We start from the raw sequence: 23,427 nt of genomic DNA on the forward strand, positions 1-23,427 counted from the left end.
CACTCCCATCCTCCATCTTTACATGGTGTTTTCCCTGTATCAATTTACATAGTCTTTCCTCTGTGCATGTCTGTGTATGAGATCATATGGTATGGACTTATATATGTGCAACTATAAATGCACAGAAAAAAATTAGGGATTATACATATAAAATATGAATAGTAGTCACCTCTAATGAGGGAATTGGGAGGCAGCCTAAAGAGAACTGTACATTTTATCTCCTTGATACACAATTTCAGTGAGATCACTGTGCATCTTATTCTATTGTACTGGATTTTTTTTTTCAATTTAACAGTGTATTTTAGGGATCCTTCCATGTCAGTACATATAGAAGCATCTCATACATTTAATACATACATTTTACTTATTATTCCATAATATGAATGTAATCTACTTTTTAAACCATTCCCTTTTGATGAATGTTAAGGTCATTTCTATTTTTTTCCTATTGCAATCAATGCTATAATGAACAAACGTCCTTGTTATATGTTATGTGTGTACAGAAGTTCAAGATTCTTAAGACAGAGACCAAGAATGGAATTAAGGGTTTGAAGGGAGGCATAATTAAATTTTTGATAGACACTGATAGACTATTTTCAAAGAAAGTTGTCCCAATTTACAATCCCACCAATACTGTGTGAGAGTATTAATTTCCCTCATCTTTACCATCTGGATTTACTCAACTTAAAAATATTTTTCAAGCAATGAATTTTTAAAATGGCTCATTTTTGTACTTTGCTTTTCTGATTGTTAATGATTGCACACCTGTTCATGTTTGTTAGCATTTGTATTTTTTCTGTGAATTGCCAATTTTTCTACTTATGAATTTGTAGGAAGTCTTTTTTTAAATATAAGTTTATTTATGTATTTATCTTTGGCTGCATTGGGTCTTCGTTGCTGTGCACGGGCTTTCTCTAGTTGCAGCCAGCCGGGCTGCTCTTTTGCAGTGCACGGGCTTCTCTTTGTGGTGGCTTCTCTTGTTGTGGAGCACGGGCTCTAGGTGTGCGGGCTTCAGTAGTTGTGGCACGCGGGCTCAGTAGTTGTGGCTTGCGGGCTCTAGAGCGCAGGCTCAGAAGTTGTGGGGCATGGGCTCAGTTTGCTCCATGGCATGTGGGATCTCGCCAGACCAGGGACCGAATCCATGTCTCCTGCATTGGCAGGCGGATTCTTAACAACTGCGCCACCAGGGAAGCCCTGTAGGAACTCTTTATATTTAATTTTATGGTGGTTTTTGTGAGAAGTTTTAATTTTCATGTAATTAAATCTATCAGTAGTTTTCTTTGTGGTTTCTAAATTTTATGTCTTGCTAAGAATGCCTTCCTGGGACTTCCCTGGTGGCGCAGTGTTTAAGAATCCTGCCAATGCAGGGGACATGGGTTCAAGCCCTAGTCCGGGAGGATCCCACATGCCATGGAGCAACTGAGCCCATGCGCCACAGCTACTGAGCCCACATGCCACAACTAATGAAGCCCGTGCGCCTAGAGCCTGTGCTCCGCAACAAGAGAAGCTACTGCAGTGAGAAGCCCGCGCACCACAATGAAGAGTAGCCCCCGCTTGCTGCAACTAGAGAAAGCCCACGCGCAGCAATGAAGACCCAACGCAGCCAAAAATAAATAAATAAATTTATTTAAAAAAATTGTAAAGGAGCAAGGCTGCTGATGGAGTAGGAGGAGGGGGGCAGAAATTCCGTTGGGATGCCAGGTGGTGTCTCTTGGCAAGCTAGTCTAGTTCAGTAGTGTGCAATGCAGGTCTCTTTCCTCAGACAGAGTGGCTCCACTTCAGTTCCCACTTAAGATTTTTGTTTGAATAAGGGGGTGCCCAGCTAAAGAAGAGTTTAAGTCCCTAGCCCAGCTGATCGACTGCAAAGAAGTTCGTCCTCAACTTCTAAGCTCCAGACTTGTGGAAAGATTGTATGAGGAGAGGCTGGGAAGTCAAAACACCAACAGAGACCAGCAGCCCACACAAGGGTTGGAGTGTCACAAGCAGCATGGGTGGCTGGAGCCCTGCCATCTGGCACAAGGTCCACTAGCAAGGCTCCCTCTGACACAATCTGGTCTCAGGGGAGCATCGACACATTCAAAAAGTCCAGTTCCATTCATAAACCTCGACTGAGCGTGTTCTGGCTCTCACCCTCAGACGAGTGCGCCAAGTCCCTGTCCTCAGGTGGCTCAGGCAAAGGCTGTGTAAACGTGCTTGGTCCCTGACAACTCTGCTTCCCTCTCTTGGACTAAGCCGAGATCGTGAGCTCTCTGTCTCTCAAAGGACAGCAAGACAGCAGCAGGGGAGCAGCTTTTAGCTGGGGGAAAGGAGGGAAGGGAGGAGAATTATTTACTATTGGGCACTTACTCTGTGCCAGACACACAGGAACATGCACATATATGGTTTAACTTCCTCCTCACAACATCCTTGAGCAGTAGGTGAAGGGACTGGTCCCAGGTCCTTAGAGCTAGTATGTTGTGGAACTGGGATTTGAAGCCAGGACCACCTGATTGGAAAGTCTGCACTCTGGAGAAGCTGGGGATTCACCCAGAGTTTTTTACCTAGGCCCCTCCACTGGACCATTTCTAGTTCTCATGGTTTACACATTAATTGCTCATTCATTCATTCATTCATTCCATACATTTCCCTGAGTAGGCATTTGGTGCCAAGTAACATGTTAGGCAACAGAAACACAAACCTGAATTCCTGAATAAGGCATAAGCCCTGCTTTCAAGGATTTATAATGCAATGGGAGCCAGGCCTGAACTGAGACAGAAGACCAGGAGCTGAGCTAATTATACCACCAAGGGAGGCCCTGTGGTAGTCCGGTCAGAGGGCAAGTAGCTTTAACATGAGAATGAGAATTCAAGGTTTGGTGTCATGGGGGTGCAAATAGATTGCCAATTCTCTGTCCATTCCCCATGTTGTCCTGTAGATGTGTGGGGTGTGGGAGAATGAGCAGAAACCATCAGAGAGAGCTGAGGGGGAAGTGGTATTCTGGGGCAGAGCTGCCTCTCAGACACACCAGGAAGTGGAAGGAGAGCTTGTCGAACAGACTGAGGTTTAGGAGAGTTTATTGACTATAGAACATTGGTTTGGCAGGGCTCAGAAGGGCTCAGTTGGAAAGGGGGCAGTGGGTGCCTGAGTGGGAGTGAGTTTCGGAAGAATGTAGATCATCAGAGCAGTCGAGAATGGTAGGGGTGAGAGATTGAGGAATTGAGGCGTTGCAGTCATGACTATGGCCTAAATACATTTCATACTCAGGTTTCTGAAGCTATTTTCAGTACAGGAAACAAGCTATGGTTTCTGCTCAGTGTACCAAATAAAATATGGGAGGAAATCTGTTAGAAAGTGAGAGGGGGAAAGTCAGCCTCAAACCAGGCTGGAAGCCACCAGCACTGTGTGAATGGGAAGAATTTAGCCTGGAGTGGAGAAGGGAGGTGGCTACTAGGCTTAACTCAAAACTTGACCTTTGGGGGCTTCCCTGGTGGCACAGTGGTTAGGAATCCACCTGTCAATGCAGGGGACACGGGTCGGGCCCTGGTCCGGGAAGATCCCACATGCCGCAGGGCAACTAAGCCTGCGCACCACAACTACTGAGCCTGCGCTCTAGAGCCCGTGCTCCGCAACAAGAGAAGCCACCGCAATGAGAAGCCCACGCACCGCAACGAAGAGTAGCCACTGTTCGCCACAGCTGGAGAGAGCCCGCGCGCAGCAACAAAGACCCAACACAGCCAAAAATAAATAAATCTATAAAAAATTAAAAAAAAACTTGGCCTTTAGTTGGCTTTCCTTATCCTCTTATCCTCTTAACTGTCAACCAGTCTGTTCTCTTAGTGAATACTTCCTCCCCTTCAAACTTCCTGTCCCCTATCATTGTTTCCAGTGAATATCTGGCTTAACGGAGAAGCAGCATGGCACTACGGAAAGAAGTTGGAGTATGTCATCAGTAGACTAGAGTCCAGTTACTTGATTAAAAGTCTCAGTTCTATAGCCAGGCGGGGATGGAATCAGCCAGGACTAGAATGCAGGATTTAGAACTCCAATTTTTCCATGCTTCTCAGCCATATCATGTAATGCAGAGCCTGATTTTCTTAGCTCCTCTGAGGTTGTTTCCTCATCTACACAAATACCTTCCTTAATAATATCTACCTTATAGGTGGTTGTGAAGGTTAGATGACATGTGAAGCCCATAACAAAGTGCCTGGCCATGGTGTGCCCCAAATATTTTTTTAAATCATTTTTATGATACAAAAATTATTTGGCTCTATGGCTGCACATTGTAGGTGCTCAAATAACTATCGCACTACACGTGTTATGGGCTGAATTGTGTCCCCTCAAAATTCACACCTTGAAATCCTAAGCCTCATTACTTCAGAATTCACTGTATTTGGAGACAGGGTCTTTAGAGAGGCAATTAAATTAAAATGAAGTCTGTAAGGTGGGCCTTAATCCAGGATGACTAGTGTCTTTATAAGAAGAGGACATTTGGACACAGATGTGTATAGAGGAAAAACCATGCGAAGACACAGGGAGAAGATGCCATCTACAAGCAAAAGAGAGAGATCTCAGAAGAAACCAATCCTTGATCCTGGATGTTTATCCTCCATAACTGTAATAAAATTAATTTCTGTTGTTTAAACCACTCAATCTGTGGTACTCTGTAATGGCAGCTCTAGCAAACGAGTACAACATACACACATTGTCCCTTTTTAACTGGTGGGCACAGAGCTGCCTCATTCTGAAGACTAGAAACTCCTTCTTGGCCTATGTTCTCCAACTCAAAGTCCCAACTGAAAGCCCCGAGGATGCTGGGTCTACTGGGCTGACCGCACCATTCCGGAGTGGGGTGTTGCTCCTTTGGCTCTTGGCTGCTACAGTGAAGGCTTCCAAGAAAGCAAAACTTTTCTCTTTGAAGTGACTGGTGACTTACTGAGCAGAGGTCATAGACAGAGAGAACACATCATTCATCATAGTCCATTCCCGTGGTGCTTTCGGCTGCATGGGTTGGGAAGAGCACCTGGGTGTACAGTCTTGGATGAAGAAGTGGAAGGAAAATGCTGCGTCCGTGGTGACCCCGGTGTTCTCAGTCCCGGGACAGTGGAGAAAGAGGAGACAGAGGAGAAAGAAGTGGTCTGAGGTGGGAGGAAGGAGGAGAGGTGTCCGACGTGCATCTCAGGACACTTTCCACGGGCGGAAGTGGAGTGCTGTGTCTGGATCAGTGGGGTCTGCAATCCCGATCTTTCTCCGGGCACTTGTGTATTGGAATTCTCTGGGAGGACAGCATGTAGACCCCCCCAGAGCCCTTCGCCGGGGAAGGCCTCCCTGGGCTACAGGGCAGTGCGGGCGGGCGGGCGCGCCCCCGACACGTCCTCTGGGCGCTGCCCCCTCAGGGCGCGCGCGCCCACCCCCGCCCACCCCGCCTCTGCCCCACGCCGGGCCGGGTGGACCCGGCTTCCGGGGCTGTGCACGCCCCCTCCGTGAGCCGGGACCCCTGGCCGCGCGCGCCCCGCGCCCTCTCCCCGCCCGACGGGCGCGCGCGCTGGCTCCCGCTCCCGCTCCCGCTGGCGGCGGCGGCGGGGATTGTTTTTGTTGTCGCTGAGGCCGGAAGAGCCGCGGGAGCCGGGTCCCTGTCCCCGGGCCGGGCGCCGCCGCCGCCCCTTGCTCAGCGCCCGCGTCTCCGCGGCGCCCCCATAGCGCCAATATTCCGGAGATCAAGCGTTACGCGGCGGCGGCGGCGGCGGCGGCGGCGGCGGCGGGGCCCGGAGCGGGAGGCGCCGGGGACCGCGGCGAGGCGGCCCCCGCCGCCGCCATGGAGGCTCTGGGACCCGGTGAGGAGGACGCTCGGGCCGGGACCAGGACCGGACCCGGGGACGGGTGGGCGGGCGGACGGGCTGGCAGCTCCCCGTGGCCCCCATCGGCTTGTGCGTACCTGGGTTGGGCCGTCAGGCCTGGGGGAGGGGGACCCCATTGCACAAGGCGGAGGGAGCTGACCCTGGCCTCGGCGGGGGGGGGGGGGGGGTTCCGCGCCCCAGCCTGGAGATCTGAGCCAGTTCTCGAGGTCTAAGGAAGGAACGAGGTCACGGAGGAAGGTGACCCGCGTCCCCAGGTCTCAGGGAGACCTGACCCAACCTCAGGGAGGTGGTTTGTGCTCCAGGGTGGAGGCGAGGCCAGTTTGGGCTTCAGAAGGGACGCGATCTGTGCCAGGTGCGCAGTGGAGGCCTGGCCCTGACCGGACCAGACCAGCAAGGACTCCACCATCTACTACCAGGGGTATTCTTGGCTTGGGGCCGCACCCCTATTTTTCTTTGCACTGAAAGACAGTCCAGAGCCCTCAGATAAGGAAGAAAGAGAACTTCCCCTAAACACTTCTCATTAGCCCCGAAGGCCAAGGGGCAAAGTGTCCACCCTTTCTCAAAGGCCCTGACGTCTCGGGGAATGTGGCCTTCGGCCTCTGTCTACCTGTCAGTCTGTGCGAGAGACCCAGAGTGGTCTGTCGTGGCTCCTCAGTGACAGGCGAGTTACCAGCCAGAGGCTCCAGCTCCGGCTTTAATACTCTGAGTATCTTCTAATTGGGTTAGAAGTAGTTGTGAGGATCAAATGAAGGAGAAAGTGCTTTGGAAACTGTATTATGAATGGCCTCTGGTTATCTCCTCGACTCTGCCCAAACAAGAAGAACCATTCCAAGTTGTAACAAATGCCCTGCAGATTGGAGTCTGCTGCTCCCACCTGGAACCCCAACAAGTTTCTGATGTCTTGGCTAAGTAGGGCAGGGTTTAGGGGCTGTGTTAGAATTAACTTTAATATCATACCTTATCTACATAGTAGTCTTAGTTGTAGAGCATTTCATTTTTTTAGTGCATAGAAAACTCAGTCTACCGTTTGAGTTTGGAAACTTTTCAAGTTTGTTTACTTGAAACTTGTTTACATAGATGAATTATTCAACTCCACTTTAATTTGCTGCTTGGAGTATTTTTTTTTAAGTCTTTATTGAATTTATTACAGTATTGCTTTTGTTTTATGTTTTGGTTTTTTTGGCCATGAGGCATGTGGGATCTTAGCTCCTGGACCAGGGATCCAACCCCCCACCCTCTGCACTGGAAGGCGAAGTCTTAACCACTGGACCGCCCGGGAAGTCCCTAGAGTTTTGGGATTCTTTTTAATTAATTTATTTATTTTGGCTGCTTTGGTTCTTCGTTGCTGTGCATGGCTTTCTCTAGTTGCAGCGAGCAGGGGCTACTCTTCGTTGTGGTGTGTAGGCTTCTCGTTGCGGTGGCTTCTCTTGTTGCGGAACATGGGCTCTAGGCACTCGGGCTTCAGTAGTTGTGGCCCGTGGGCTCTAGAGCACAGGCTCAGTAGTCATGGCGCACGGGCTTAGTTGCTCCGAGGCATGTAGGATCTTACCGTACCAGGGCTTGAACCCGTGTCCCCTGCATTGGCAGGTGGATTCTTAACCACTGCGCCACCAGGGAAGCCCCTTAGAGTATTTTTTAAAGGACTTCGTAGTCAAATTTCATATGCCTTTTAAAAATAAATTGGTTTTGTCACATTAATATTATTTGATAAACCTCAGTGTATTACACAGGGTTACTTCAGCTATGTCCCCCGGCTAAAGGCATGATCAGGTCTTTAGGAATGTAACAGACTTCTGTTCAAATCCAATCTAGTAATTTAATAGTTGTATAACCTTGGGCAAATTACTTAATTCCTTTGAACTTTCATTTCCGCATCTATAAAAAAGGGTAATAATAATTATGTGCTGCAAGATTGTTGTGAGAATGAAATAAGGTAATGTATGTGGGAAGTCTTGTTGTAGATAGCAGTGCATTGGAGATACTCAACAATTATGTTTCTTCCCTCCCTCCCCTGCTAGAAAGTCATAATTGAATCAACTGTTGCATTTATGAGCTGATATTGAAAGAGACTCTGTAACTGTGTATACAAACCAAATTTCATGGAAAAGATCAACCTGGTGGTGTTAGGAACATCCCAGGGACTCTCTTTTTGGTTTGATTTTAGATTTTGCAGGACTTATCATTTCACCCAGGATTGAGGAAAATTAATTCTCACTAACCACATTCATAATACACTAATGAATAAGCCACGATGTCACGTAGATCTTTTCCGTTGACTGGAATATTTTCTTGCTTGCTGTCTAGCAGACTCCTTTTCTGGTGTCACAGTACCTTGGAAACCCAGTTAAAAACAAGAAGCTGCTTGCTGAGCATGGAATTAGAGCAAAGGGAGTTGATAGTCTTGTGGAATGTTTCATCCAGGCTAAGAACCTAGAGAAGCTTTCCTGCTTCTTTGTTAAAGCACATGGATCTAGTGCTCTGTTCTCTCCTAGCTTGAACAATCATTGAAGCATGTTTAGTCTTGCTCTGCTCTCCCTCACGCAATTTCGATTTCTGACAACAATAACTTGGAAATAAATATATTTAATTATATTACCATTTATTTTGCTTATATTAATAGTAATACTGATTTTTACAGTGCTTTACAGTTTGGAAAGTGCTTTCTTAGCTGTTAGCTCATTTAATTCTCTGTGAGGTAGGCAAGGCAGGTATGATCCCCATTTTACAGATGAGAAAATAGGATCAGAGAGCTTAAGTGACTTTATCAAGGTCTCAAGGCTGAGTGGTGAGGATGAGTCCGGGTCACCTGACTCCTCGTCTAATGCCCTCCTCTTCTATTAAGCTGACTTCATCTACTCTGTATTGAGTCATATTTGTTACCTTTTTGGAAGATGTCATTCTCTGACTTTGTCACTAAATTTTGGAGATGCTCCCCACATGAAGACCTTTGAGCAATAACTATAACATTTATGCAAGCTCAGTCATAATAGCTAACATTTATCGAGTGCTTCCCATTGTGAGGCACCGTGTTAAGCCTTTTATATACATTGTCTCATGAGATCCTCACAGTAGCCTTATGAGATGGATGCTATTATTATCATACCTCCTCCATGTTATAGATAAGGAAACTGATGCACAGATTGGCTAAGAAACTGGCCCTACGTCATGCAGTTAGGGAGTGGTAAAACCAGGAGTTCCAGAGCCTCAGCCACTGTGATTTATTTCTTCGTAAGTCGTTTGATAAATTCAAAGAAACCAGCTTTGGGGATGAACAATTTTAGAATATATCTTTCTGAGTAAGACTTCTAAACTTATTAAAAGGAATGATCACTCACCTTCTAACTTTTCTCTCTTGCCATGGAAAAGACACACACTCTGCTTTTCTCCACTTCTTAGTCCCTTTCCTTCATTTCTTCTGCCTCTGCCTCTTTAAAGGGCATCAAGTACTTTAGAGAGGTATAGATGCCATAGGATTGTGAAGTAAATTGGAGAAGAAAAAGCCCTGAACTGGGAGTAAGGAGACCTAGTCTAGTCATACATCCTTGGGCAAGTCACTTGATCCAAATTTCTGTTTGCAAATTTCTGTCATAAAGCTGGATTTGCGATACAAAGATTGCTTAAGCATATCTTGGAATATGCAGGGCTGACTTTTTTATGTGATTTAATTGGGTTAATTCAGTATGCCTGTCTACCTCTGATATTATTTATTATCTACTTCTTACCTTGTTTATAAATGCCGTATCGCACCAAGAGTAGATCCCCTTGTTCACCAGAAGTGGAACTCAACTCCAAGGAATAATAATATTTTTAGTATAAATTAAGTGCTTTTTTGTTTTAATGAAAAGATAATCGTCAATTCTTTTGTTTTAGAAATGACTAGGTTTCTATTTAGTTTCTACCTGGATCTGCTACAGGGATTATTGGTACTGTTCTGTTCAACATTTATTGAATTCCTACAATGTGCTCATCATTGAATTAGGTATTGAGATAACAACGAACTGGAAGTCCATTTCTTCTAAGAGTTTACAGTCTAGTGAAGGAGACAGTAATTTAACAAGTTGTTTCTAGGTACTTGTCCTAAGTGCTCCCTTATACAGAAGTTCTTGGGAACACAGAACATGCATCCTCCAGCCTGGGAGATTCTGGAAAGGCTTTCCAAGGAGGTTGCACTCAACCTGAGTTTTGAAGGATGAGTATAATTTAGGGGAAGAAGGAACAGTGAATTTAATACGTGAAAAGATTTTCAGTACTTTAAGAATTAGTATGTAGTGATCTGTCAACACAAATTTCATTAAAGTGTTTGCTTTGATTTTCCTAAGTGATATTGGACCAAAACAGCTTCTTGCTGCAAAGTTTTCTCTCCTTACTGAATTGTCTTTGTTCTTGGTGAAATACCATTGCAACAAGAAAACCTGTTGTAACTTTCCTTTGTAAACACAGCTCACTTTACTCAACACATATGCACAGCAGAAAAGATGTTTATTTTTTAGACCAGTGTCCATTTGACATTATAATCAAAAAGGAGTAAGATTTTCTGTAGACAGATATTTCCCAGACTGTGTTTCCCTAAATCCTTATCTACTGAGTATTGATAGATGTTTGATTTTAAAAACAGAGAGAGGGACTTCCCTGGTGGTCCAGTGGTTAAGACTTCGCCTTCCAGTGCAGGGGGTGCGGCATTGATCCCTGGTCGGGAGCTAGGATCCCACATGCCTAGCGGCCAAAAAACCAAAACATAAAACAGAAGCAATATTGTAACAAATTCAATAAAGACTTAAAAAATGGCCCACATCAGGGGCTTCCCTGGTGGCGCAGTGGTTAAGCATCCACCTGCCAATGCAGGGGACACGGGTTCGAGCCCTGGTCGAGGAAGATCCTACATGCCGTGGAGCAACTAAGCCCATGTGCCACAACTACTAAGCCTGCGCTCTAGAGCTCGCGAGCCACAACTACTGAAGCCTGCGCACCTACAGCCTGTGATCCGCAACAAGAGAAGCTGCCACAACGAAAAGCCTGTGCACCGCAACGAAGAGTAGCCCCTGCTTGCTGCAACTAGAGAAAGCCTGCGCACAGCAATGAAGACCCAACACAACCACAAATAAATAAATTAAATAAATAAATTTATATTTAAAAAATGGCCCACATCAAAAAAAAATTTAAATAAATAAATAAAAACAGAGAGAGAAAGAGTGTGTGTGTGCGGGTGTGTTCTAGGGAAAAACAAGTTAGGTAAATGATGAGTTAAAGTTTAACAGGTTTATTTATTACATGACTTCTTAGAGAATTTAACACGATAATATACATTGGAATTTTAAGCAGGGGAGGGAATATGCAGTTTCTTTAGCTTATGGAATCCTTTCTTTTTATGGAATATCTTGTGAACCATCAGTGGAATAATTTGGAATGACTGCCGTATCTAGACCAAGGTTTCTCAGCCTCAGTACTGTTTTTTTTTTTTATTTTATTTTTTTAAAATTTATTTATTTTTGGCTGTGTTGGGTCTTCTTTGCTGCGCACGGGCTTTCTCTACTTGTGGCGAGCGGGGGCTACTCTTCATTGGGGTGTGCAGGCTACTTATTGTGGTGGCTTCTCTTGTTGCAGAGCACGGGCTCTAGGCATGCGGGCTTCAGTAGTTGTGGCACATGGGCTCTAGAGTGCAGGCTCAGTTGTGGTGCACGGGCTTAGTTGCTCCACTGCATGTGGGATCTTCCCGGACCAGGGCTCCAACCTGTGTCCCCTGCATTGGCAGGCGGATTCTTAATCACCACGCCACCAGGGAAGTCCGAGATGGTTTTATTTTAAAATGCATATAATTTTGTAAGCCTAGCTGTAGATCTACTGATGCTGATAAAAGGTTTTAGACAGTAGATTGCCTCTGAGGGTTCATCATACTGTGTCTAATGTTGACATCCCCCATATTCAGAATAATAGCAACATGGCAAAATATTTAGAAATCTAGAGAGTCTTAGGTCAAAAAACTTTTGATCTTTGTATATCAGAGTATGTTCAGTGAATAATAAGATCTCAATAATTGTAACTATTTTTATTTTGTTTTGGTCGTGCCACGTGGCTTGTGGGAATTTAGTTCCTGGACCAGGGATTGAACCCGGGTTCTTGGCAGTAAGAGTGCAGAGTCCTAATCACTGGACCACCAGGGAATTTCCAATTGTAGCTATTATCATCATCATCATGATCATGAAGGGAATATTATCCTTCACAAACAAATAGCACATCAAATATCTTTCATTCTCTTCAGGACCTCCAACCAGCCTGTTTCAGCCGCCTCGTCGTCCTGGCCTTGGAACTGTTGGAAAACCAATTCGACTGTTAGCCAATCATTTTCAGGTTCAGATTCCTAAAATAGATGTGTATCACTATGACGTGGATATTAAACCAGAAAAACGGCCTCGTAGAGTCAACAGGTAAGGATTAGAAAGAGTAGGCTTCTTATACATTAATATTGTTTTTTACATCTTTATTGGAGTATAATTGCTTTACAATGGTGTGTTAGTTTCCGCTTTATAACAAAGTGAATCAGTTTTACATATACATATGTTCCCATATCTCTTCCCTCTTGCATCTCCCTCCCTCCCACCCTCCCTATCCCACCCCTCCAGGCGGTCACAAAGCACCGACCTGATCTCCCTGTGCTATGCAGCTGCTTCCCACTAGTTATCTACCTTACATTTGGTAGTGTATATATGTCCTTGCCACTCTCTCACTTTGTCACAGCTTACCCTTCCCCCTCCCCATATCCTCAAGTCCATTCTCTAGTAGATCTGCGTCTTTATTCCTGTCTTACCCCTAGGTTCTTCATGACATTTTTTCCCCTTAAATTCCATATATATGTGTTAGCATATGGTATTTGTCTTTCTCTTTCTGACTTACTTCACTCTGTATGACAGACTCTAGGTCTACACACCTCATTACAAATAGCTCAATTTCGGGTTTTTTTTATGGCTGAGTAATATTCCATTGTATATATGTGCCACATCTTCTTTATCCATTCATCTGATGATGGACACTTAGGTTGTTTCCATCTCCGGGCTATTGTAAATAGAGCTGCAATGAACATTTTGGTACATGACTCTTTTTGAATTATGGTTTTCTCAGGGTATATGCCCAGTAGTGGGATTGCTGGGTCATATGGTAGTTCTATTTGTAGTTTTTTATGGAACCTCCGTACTGTTCTCCATAGTGGCTGCACCAATTCACATTCCCACCAGCAGTGCAAGAGGGTTCCCTTTTCTCCACACCCTCTCCAGCATTTATTGTTGCTAGATTTTTTGATGATGGCCATTCTGACTGGTGTGAGGTGATATCTCATTGTAGTTTTGATTTGCATTTCTCTAATGATTAATGATGTTGAGCATTCTTTCATGTGTTTGTTGGCAGTCTGTATATCTTCTTTGGAGAAATGTCTATTTAGGTCTTCTGCCCATTTTTGGATTGGGTTGCATGAGCTGCTTATAAATTTTGGAGATTAATCCTTTGTCAGTTGCTTCATTTGCAATTATTTTCTCCCATTCTGAGGGTTGTCTTTTGGTCTTGTTTATGGTCTCCTTTGCTGTGCAAAAGCTTTGAAGTTTCATTAGGTCCCATTTGTTTATTTTTGTTTTTATTTCCATTTCTCTAGGAGGTGGGTCAAAAAGGATCTTGCTGTGATTTATGTCATAGAGTGTTCTGCCTTTGTTTTCCTCTAAGAGTTTGATAGTTTCTGGCCTTACATTTAGGTCTTTAATCCATTTTGAGCTTATTTTTGTGTATGGTGTTAGGAAGTGATCTATCTCACACTTTTACATGTACCTGTCCAGTTTTCCCAGCACCACTTATTGAAGAGGCTGTCCTTTCTCCACTGTACATTCCTGCCTCCTTTATCAAAGATAAGGTGACCATATGTGCGTGGGTTTATCTCTGGGCTTTCTATCCTGTTCCATTGATCTATCTTTCTGTTTTTGTGCCAGTACCATACTGTCTTGATTACTGTAGCTTTGTAGTATAGTCTGAAGTCAGGGAGCCTGATTCCTCCAGCTCCGTTTTTTGTTCTCAAGATTGCTTTGGCTATTCGGGGTCTTTTGTGTTTCCATACAAATTGTGAAATTTTTTGTTCTAGTTCTGTGAAAAATGCCATGGTAGTTTGATAGGGATTGCATTGAATCTGTAGATTGCTTTGGGTAGTAGAGTCATTTTCACAATGTTGATTCTTCCAATCCAAGAACATGGTATATCTCTCCATCTATTTGTATCATCTTTAATTTTTTTCATCAGTATCTTATAATTTTCTGCATACAGGTCTTTTGTATCCTTAGGTAGGTTTATTCCTAGATATTTTATTTTTTTTGTTGCAGTGGTAAATGGGAGTGTTTTCTTGATTTCATTTTCAGATTTTTTCATCATTAGTGTATAGGAATGCCAGAGATTTCTGTGCATTAATTTTGTATCCTGCTACTTTACCAAATTCATTGATTAGCTCTAGTAGTTTTCTGGCAGCATCTTTAGGATTCTCTATGTATAGTATCATGTCATCTGCAAATAGTGACAGCTTACTTCTTCTTTTCCGATTTGGATTCTTTTTATTTCCTTTTGTTCTCTGATTGCTGTGGCTAAAACTTCCAAAACTATGTTGAATAAGAGTGGTGAGAGTGGGCAACCTTGTCTTGTTCCTGATCTTAATGGAAATGCTTTCAGTTTTTCACCATTGAGGACAATGTTGGCTGTGTGTTTGTCATATATGGCCTTTATTATGTTGAGGAAAGTTCCCTCTATGCCTACTTTCTGCAGGGTTTTTATCATAAATGGGTGTTGAATTTTGCCGAAAGCTTTCTCTGCATCTATTGAGATGATCATATGGTTTTTCTCCTTCAATTTGTTAATATGGTGTATCACGTTGATTGATTTGCGTATATTGAAGAATCCTTGCATTCCTGGAATAAACCCCATTTGATCATGGTGTATGATCCTTTTAATGTGCTGTTGGATTCTGTTTGCTAGTATTTTGTTGAGGATTTTTGCATCTATGTTCATTAGTGATATTGGCCTGTAGTTTTCTTTCTTTGTGACATCCTTGCCTGGTTTAGGTATCAGGGTGATGGCAGCCTCGTAGAATGAGTTTGGGAGTGTTCCTCCCTCTGCTATATTTTGGAAGAGTTTGAGAAGGATACGTGTTAGCTCTTCTCTAAATGTTTGATAGAATTCGCCTGTGAAGCTATCTGGTCCTGGGCTTTTGTTTGTTGGAAGATTTTTAATCACAGTTTCAATTTCAGTGCTTGTGATTGGTCTGTTCATATTTTCTATTTCTTCCTGATTCAGTCTTGGCAGGTTGTGCATTTCTAAGAATTTGTCCATTTCTTCCAGGTTGTCCATTTTATTGGCATAGAGTTGCTTGTAGTAATCTCTCATGATCTTTTGTATTTCTGCAGTGTCAGTTGTTACTTCTCCTTTTTCATTTCTAATTCTATTGATTTGAGTCTTCTCCCTTTTTTTCTTGATGAGTCTGGATAATGGTTTATCAATTTTGTTTATCTTCTCAAAGAACCAGCTTTTAGTTTTATTGATCTTTGCTATCATTTCCTTCATTTCTTTTTCATTTATTTCTGATCTGATTTTTATGATTTCTTTCCTTCTGCTAACTTTGGGGTTTTTTTTTTTTTGTTCTTCTTTCTCTAATTCCTTTAGGTGCAAGGTTAGGTTGTTTATTCGAGATGTTTCCTGTTTCTTAAGGTAGGATTGTATTGCTATAAACTTGCCTCTTAGAACTGCTTTTGCTGCATCCCATAGGTTTTGGGTCGTCATGTCTCCATTGTCATTTGTTTCTAGGTATTTTTTTATTTCCTCTTTGATTTCTTCAGTGATCACTTCGTTATTAAGTAGTGTATTGTTTAGCCTCCACGTGTTGTATTTTTTACAGATCTTTTCCTGTAATTGATATCTAGTCACATAGCGTTGTGGTCGGAAAAGATACTTGATACAATTTCAATTGTCTTAAATTTACCAAGGCTTGATTTGTGACCCAAGATATGATCTATCCTGGAGAATGTTCCATGAGCACTTGAGAAAAATGTGTATTCTGTTGTTTTTGGATGGAATGTCCTATAAATATCAATTAAGTCCATCTTGTTTAATGTATCATTTAAAGCTTGTGTTTCCTTATTTATTTTCATTTTGGATGATCTGTCCATTGGTGAAAGTGGGGTGTTAAAGTCCCCTACTATGAATGTGTTACTGTTGATTTCCCCTTTTATGGCTGTTAGTATTTGCCTTATGTATTGAGGTGCTCCTATGTTGGGTGCATAAATATTTACAATTGTTATATATTCTTCTTGGATCGATCCCTTGATTATTATGTAGTGTCCTTCTTTGTCTCTTCTAATAGTCTTTATTTTAAAGTCTATTTTGTCTGATATGAGAATTGCTACTCCAGCTTTCTTTTGGTTTCCATTTGCATGGAATATCTTTTTCCATCCCCTTACTTTCAGTCTGTATGTGTCTCTAGGTCCGAAGTGGGTCTCTTGTAGACAGCATATATATTGGGCTTGTTTTTGTATCCATTCAGCCAATCTGTGTCTTTTGGTGGGAGCATTTAGTCCATTTACATTTAAGGTAATTATCGATATGTATGTTCCTATTCCCATTTTCTTAATTGTTTTGGGTTTGTTATTGTAGGTCTTTTCCTTCTCTTGTGTTTCTTGCCTAGAGAAGTTCCTTTAGCATTTGTTGTAAAGCTGGTTTGGTGGTGCTGAACTCTCTCAGCTTTTGCTTGTCTGTAAAGGTTTTAATTTCTCCATCAAATCTGAATGAGATCCTTGCTGGGTAGAGTAATCTTGGTTGCAGGTTTTTCTCCTTCATCACTTTAAATATGTCCTGCCAGTCCCTTCTGGCTTGCAGAGTTTCTGCTGAAAGATCAGCTGTTAACCTTATGGGGATTCCCTTGTGTGTTATTTGTTGTTTTTCCCTTGCTGCTTTTAATATGTTTTCTTTGTATTTAATTTTTGACAGTTTGATTAATATGTGTCTTGGCATATTTCTCCTTTGATTTATCCTGTATGGGACTCTCTGTGCTTCCTGGACTTGATTAACTATTTCCTTTCCCATATTAGGGAAGTTTTCAACTATAATCTCTTCAAATATTTTCTCAGTCCCTTTCTTTTTCTCTTCTTCTTCTGGAACCCCTATAATTCGAATGTTGGTGTGTTTAATGTTGTCCCAGAGGTCTCTGAGACTGTCCTCAGTTCTTTTCATTCTTTTTTCTTTATTCTGCTCTGCAGTAGTTATTTCCACTATTTTATCTTCCAGGTCACTTATCCATTCTTCTGCCTCAGTTATTCTGCTACTGATCCCATCTAGAGTCTTTTTAATTTCATTCATTGTGTTGTTCATCGTTGTTTGTTTCATCTTTAGTTCTTCTAGGTCCTTGTTAAATGTTTCTTGCATTTTGTCTATTCTATTTCCAAGATTTTGGATCATGTTTATTATCATTATTCTGAATTCTTTTTCAGGTAGACTGCCTATTTCCTCTTCATTTGTTAGGTCTGGTGGGTTTTTATCTTGCTCCTTCATCTGCTGTGTGTTTTTCTGTCTTCTCATTTTGCTTATCTTACTGTGTTTGGGGTCTCCTTTTTGCAGGCTGCAGGTTCGTAGTTCCCATTGTTTTTGGTGTCTGTCCCCAGTGGCTAAAGTTGGTTCAGTGGGTTGTGTAGGCTTCCTGGTGGAGGGGACTAGTGCCTGTGCTCTGGTGGATGAGGCTGGACAAAGATCTTGTCTTTCTGGTGGGCAGGTCCACGTCTGGTGGTGTTTTGGGGTGTTGTGGACTTATTATGATTTTAGGCAGCCTCTCTGCTAATGGGTGGGGTTGTGTTCCTGTCTTGCTAGCTGTTTGGCATAGGGTGTCCAGCACTGTAGCTTGCTGGTCGTTGAGTGAAGCTGGGTGCTGGTGTTGAGATGGAGATCTCTGGGAGATTTTCGCCATTTGATATTATGTGGAGCTGGGAGGTCTCTTGTGGACCAGTGTCCTGAAGTTGGCTCTCCCACCTCAGAGGCACAGCACTGACTCCTGGCTGTAGCACCAAGAGCCTTTCGTCCACACGACTCAGAATAAAAGGGAGAAAAAGTAGAAAGAAAGAATTAGTAGAAGTATGAAGAAAGAAAGAAAGAAGAAAGAAAGAAAGAAAGGAGGGAAGGAAGGAAGGAAGGAAGAAAGAAAGAAAGAAGAAAAGAAGGAAAGAAGGCAAGAAGGAAAGAAAGGAGGGAGGGAGGAAGGAAGGAAGGAGGGAAGGAAGGAAAAAAGACAGAAAGAAGATACAGTAAAATAAAATAAAGTATAATAAAGTTATTGAATTAAAAAATAATTATTTAGAAAAAACAAAGGGACGGATAGTACCTTAGGACAAATGTTAGAAGCAAAGCTATACAGACAAAATCTTACACAGAAGCATACACATACACCCTCACAAAAAGAGGTAAAGGGGAAAAAAATCATAAATCTTGCACTCAAAGTCCACCTCCTCAATTTGGGATGATTCGTTGTCTAAAGGAGGGAAGGAAGGAAAGAAAGAAAGAAAGAAAAAGAATGAAGGTAAAGTATAATAAAGTTATTAAAATTAAAATTAATTATTAAGAAAAAAATAAACAATGGACGGATAGAACCCTAGGACAAATGGTGGAAGCAAAGCTATACAGACAAGATCTCACACAGAAGCGTACACATACACATTCACAAAAAGAGGAAAAGGGGAAAAAAATCATAGATTTTGCTCTCGAAGTCCACCTCGTCAATTTTGGGATGATTCGTTGTCTATTCAGGTATTCCACAGATGCAGGGTACGTCAAGTTGATTGTGGAGCTTTAATCCGCTGCTTCTGAGGCTGCTGGGAGAGATTTCCCTTTCTCTTTGTTCTCACAGCTCCCAGGGGCTCAGCTTTGGATTTGGCCCTGCCTCTGCGTGTAGGTCGCTGGAGGGCGTCTGTTTTTTGCTCAGACAGGACAGGGTTAAAGGAGCCGCTGATTCGGGGGCTCTGGCTCACTCAGGCCGGGGGTGGGGGGGAGGGAGGGGCACGGAGTGCGGGGTGAGCCTGCGGCGGCAGAGGCCGGCGTGATGTTGCACCAGCCTGAGGCGCGCCGTGCGTTCTCCCGGGGAAGTTGTCCCTGGATCCCGGGACCCTGGCGGTGGCGGGCTGCACAGGCTCCCCGGAAGCGGGGTGTGGATAGTGACCTGTGCTCGCACACAGGCTTCTTGGTGGCGGCAGCAGCAGCGTTAGCGTCTCATGCCCGTCTCTGGGGTCCGCGCTTTTAGCCGCGGCTCGCGCCCGTCTCTGGAGCTCCTTTAAGCAGCGCTCTTAATCCCCTCTCCTCACGAACCAGGAAACAAAGAGGGAAGAAAAAGTCTCTTGCCTCTTCGGCAGGTCCAGACTTTTTCCGGACTCCCTCCCAGCCAGCGGTGGTGCACTAACCCCCTGCAGGCTGTGTTCACTCCGCCAACCCCAGTCCTCTCCCTGCGCTCCTACCGAAGCCCGAGCCTCAGCTCGCAGCCCCGCCCACCCTGGCGGGTGAGCAGACAAGCCTCTCGGGCTGGTGAGTGCCGGTCGGCACCGAACCTCTGTGCGGGAATCTCTCCGCTTTGCCCTCTGCACCCCAGTGGCTGCGTTCTCCTCCGCGACTCCGAAGCTTCCCCCCTCCGCCACCCGCAGTCTCCACCCGCGAAGGGGCTTCCTAGTGTGTGGAAACCTTTCCTCCTTCACAGCTCCCTCCCACTGGTGCAGGACCCGTCCCTATCCTTTTGTCTCTGTTTTTTCTTTTGCCCTACCCAGGTACGTGGGGGAGTTTCTTGCCTTTGGGGAGGTCTGAGGTCTTCTGCTAGCGTTCAGTAGGTGTTCTGTAGGAGTTGTTCCACGTGTAGATGTATTTCTGGTGTATCTGTTGGGAGGAAGGTGATCTCCGCGTCTTACTCTTGCGCCATCTTCCCCTCGTCCCCTCTTATACATTTAAATACGTGTAATTTATTTATCATGAATCGTATTGTTCTCTAAACTCTTTTAACATGTAGGCTTTTTTTTTTTTTCTCTAAGATGTTAAGTTTCTTGATAGCAGGTTTGCTGTCTCATACTTGGTTGTCCTCCACAGATTCTAGCAGAATGCAGGATACATCACTGTTTAGTCAGTAAATACTTAATGAATGAAGAAGAAAGGTCACTCTTTCACTGTCCAAAGGTAGCAGAAATTTGTAAAAATAGGTGAAGCCACTGGTGTCTATGGAAAATAGAACTATGTGGAAATTCAAATTTTATTATCATGTGTTGGTATTGGACATGAGAAAAATATAAGTGTAAAGACAGAAGAATCATCTTGGGGTATTGAAGAACATAAACTGAGAAGCTCTGTTTAATTCTAGCATTATCCAGGAGGGGTCTAGATAAGATGATTTAAGCATTGTTGTCTGTATGACAGGAATTTACCAATAGTGAATATAGCCCTATAGCAGATATTTTTACAGTGTGCTGAGATCACCCACTTTACTTTTCTCTGTTTTCACGCTGTGATATTCAGGCAGTCCTTAATATTATAGTTCTTGCCTTTCCAAGGATGCTTTTGCTGTAAAGTGAAGTATTTCTTTGTGGCTTGGTTTTTTTTTCTCATTATAGATCAATTATTTGGCTTTCTGGTATAGTTCAGTCTCATGCAAGCCCTTAATGGTTTGGCTGTTGTATAACTGAAATCAATAATAACAGAGGCGGTGGCAATGGCTAATATTGATCCATTTGACATATATTCTGTTGGGTGCTCATTGTGTATCAGGTATTGTTCTATGTTCTGGGAATACAACATGAACAAACAGGCAAAAGCTCCTACCCTTGAGGAACTTATATTCTAATGGGGGAAAAGTCCAAAAATAAATGAATAAGCAAAGAAAACATATTATTTGTTAGTTGATGATAACTGTTGTGAAGAAAAATAAAACAGGGATGGAAGATAGGGATGGAGGATGGGTCACTGATTTTACATATATATATATATATATATACACACACACACACATACATATAGTATATATAGTATTTATGTATACTGTAAATACGTATATATTTTGTATATATGTTACATATATATTATGCAAGATGTTTGTGTGAACGCACGTGTGTGTATATATATGGGTACGCGCACACACATAATGTAATATTTTAATAGTATAGTTAGGGAAGAGCTCACTGAAAAGTGACATTTGAGGAGAAACCTAGAGGAGGTGAGGGATATCTACATGACGAGAGTCCCAGGCAGAGGCAGCAGCTTGCATGGTATATTCAAGGAATAGCAGATAAAGCCTGTATTGCTGGAGTGAGTGAGGGGGAGAGTGATAGAGAAACTCCAAAGGGCCCTATCATGCAGAGTCTTGTAGGTGGTCATAGAACTTTAGTGTTTACTCTGATTAGATGGGGTTTGAGTAGACATTTGGTATGATTAACTTAGATTTTTAATGGATCATTTTGGCTGCTGTGTTGAAAACGAACCCTAGCAGGTAAGGGTGAAAAGCAGGGAAATCAATTAGGAGGCATGTGTAATGATTCAGGTGAAAAATGATGGTGGCTTGAACTTGGGTAGTAAAAGTGATAGTGATAAAAACTGGTCAGAGGGCTTCCCTGGTGGCGCAGTGGTTGAGAGTCCGCCTGCCGATGCAGGGGACACGGGTTCGTGCCCCGGTCCGGGAAGATCCCACATGCCGCAGAACGGCTGGGCCCGCGAGCCATGGCCGCTGAGCCTGCGCGTCCGGAGCCTGTGCTCCGCAACGGGAGAGGCCACACAGTGAGAGGCCCGCGTACCGCCAAAAAAAAAAAAAAAAAAAAAAAAACTGGTCAGATACTACAAATATTTTAAAGGTAGTGTCAGCAAGATTTGTTGATGGATTGAACAGGAGGTATGAAAGAAATGAATCATCATTGATTCCAGGGTTTTTGTCCTGAGTGGATGGAAAGATGGAGTTGCCATTTATCGGGATGGGGAAAACTATGGGAGAGGCCAACAGGGTTGACAGATCAAGAGATCTGTTTTTTCGCCATGTTAGGATTGAGATGTCTATTGGACATCCCAGTGAAGATGTTGAGCAGGAAGTTGGATACATGAGGTTGGACTCAGCAGAAAGGTCCAGGCTGGAGACAAACATTTGAAAGTCATCAGCATATTGGTGGTAAAGCCATGAGACTGGGTGAGATCATGTAGGAAGTGAGTGTGATTAAAGAAAATAAGATTTCAAGACTGAGTCCTAAGGTAACTCAATACTTACAAATGGGGAGATGAGGAAGAATCAGCAAGGAGACTGGCGTGGAGAGGCCACTGGGATGAGAGATAACCAGGGCAGAGTGAGGAGGCAAGGGAAGAAGATGTTTTAAGATGTTTTAAGATGTTTTAAGAATTGATCATCTAATGTTCGAGGAGCATTGAATTTCGCAATGTGGAGCTCACTGGGGACCTTGATAAGAGTAGCTTTGGTGGAGGAAAAGCCTCACTAGAGAAGATTGAAGAGAGAAAGGAGAAGAGCAATTAGAGACAGCTCTGTCAAGGGATTTTGATGCAATGGGGAGCAGAGAAATGGAATGTTCAGACGAGGAGGAAATGGGATCAGGAAATTTCAAATTTTTTTTAAGATGAAGAAATTATAGCATATTTATTTGCTGAAGGCAGTAATTCAGTATAGTGGAAAAATTTGATGATTCAGGAGAGAGGAAGATTCCTGGAGTGTTATCCTTGAGCATACCAGAGTTAAGCAGGCTAGTTAGCAGCCATTTAGTCTTGTCCAGAGCATCCACAAGACATTTGGTCTAAGTCAAAAGGTCCCTGAAATTTGGTCCTATTCAAAACGTCCATGAGCGTATTTGGCCCATGCCAAATTTTTGTTTTGGACAGAAGTGAATATCAAGGACCTTTTGGTGTGGACCAAATGTCCCTATGGACATTTTGGACAGGACCAAATATGACCAAATATCACCAAATATCGAGGACCTTTTAGGATGGACCAAATGTCTTATGAATGTTTTGGACAGGACCAAATGTCCTGCAAGCAGTAGGCTTATTGCATGACAAGCACTGTTCTAAATATTCACTTAATATGACAACTTTTGTGGTGGGTGTTATGATTACCATAATTTTACAAATGAAGAAACAGATGTGAGAGATTAAGTAACTTGTCCAACGTCATACAGCTCTGCCACTTAATCATTGTGTGACCAGGGGCAGTTTACTTGCCCATTCTGAATTCAATAATTATTGCCCTGCTTGTCTCACAAGGTTGTTTTGAAGGTTAAGTGAGAATAGAGGTGAAAATATGTTTTTTACTGTAAAACTTTATGGTTACATTTTAAGAAAGTAAGATAAGAAATTACCCTTCCAGTCTGAAAATATACTGTTCTTTTTTTTTTTTAATAAATAAGCACAAGCCTCTTGTGAGTTAACAACAGCCCGTATTTATTTATTAAATATTTATTTATTTATTATTTTTGGCTGTATTGGGTCTTCGTTTCTGTGCGAGGGCTTTCTCTAGTTGCGGCAAGTGTGGGCCACTCTTCATCGCGGTGCACGGGCCTCTCACTGTCGCAGCCTCTCTTGTTGTGGA

At 43.2% G+C, this 23,427-nt stretch overlaps 1 protein-coding gene across 2 annotated transcripts in view; it reads left to right on the forward strand.

Moving 5' to 3' along the window:
• Positions 1-5,175: 5,175 nt before the first annotated feature.
• Positions 5,176-23,427, forward strand: part of LOC307183994 (protein argonaute-4) — a 46,621-nt gene continuing 28,369 nt past the window's right edge. The window contains exons 1-2 of one of the 2 annotated variants that reach the window (XM_079917224.1): positions 5,176-5,810; positions 12,091-12,256. In XM_079917224.1, coding sequence (XP_079773350.1) covers positions 5,792-5,810; positions 12,091-12,256 — 185 coding nt within the window. In that variant the 5' untranslated portion in view covers positions 5,176-5,791. Of the gene's footprint in view, positions 5,811-6,033; positions 6,253-12,090; positions 12,257-23,427 lie in introns of those variants that run through there. The other variant, XM_079917225.1, reaches the window with a different exon arrangement.

This window comes from Stenella coeruleoalba, assembly GCF_951394435.1.
Source record: "Stenella coeruleoalba genome assembly, chromosome: 1".
Taxonomy (NCBI): domain Eukaryota; kingdom Metazoa; phylum Chordata; class Mammalia; order Artiodactyla; family Delphinidae; genus Stenella; species Stenella coeruleoalba.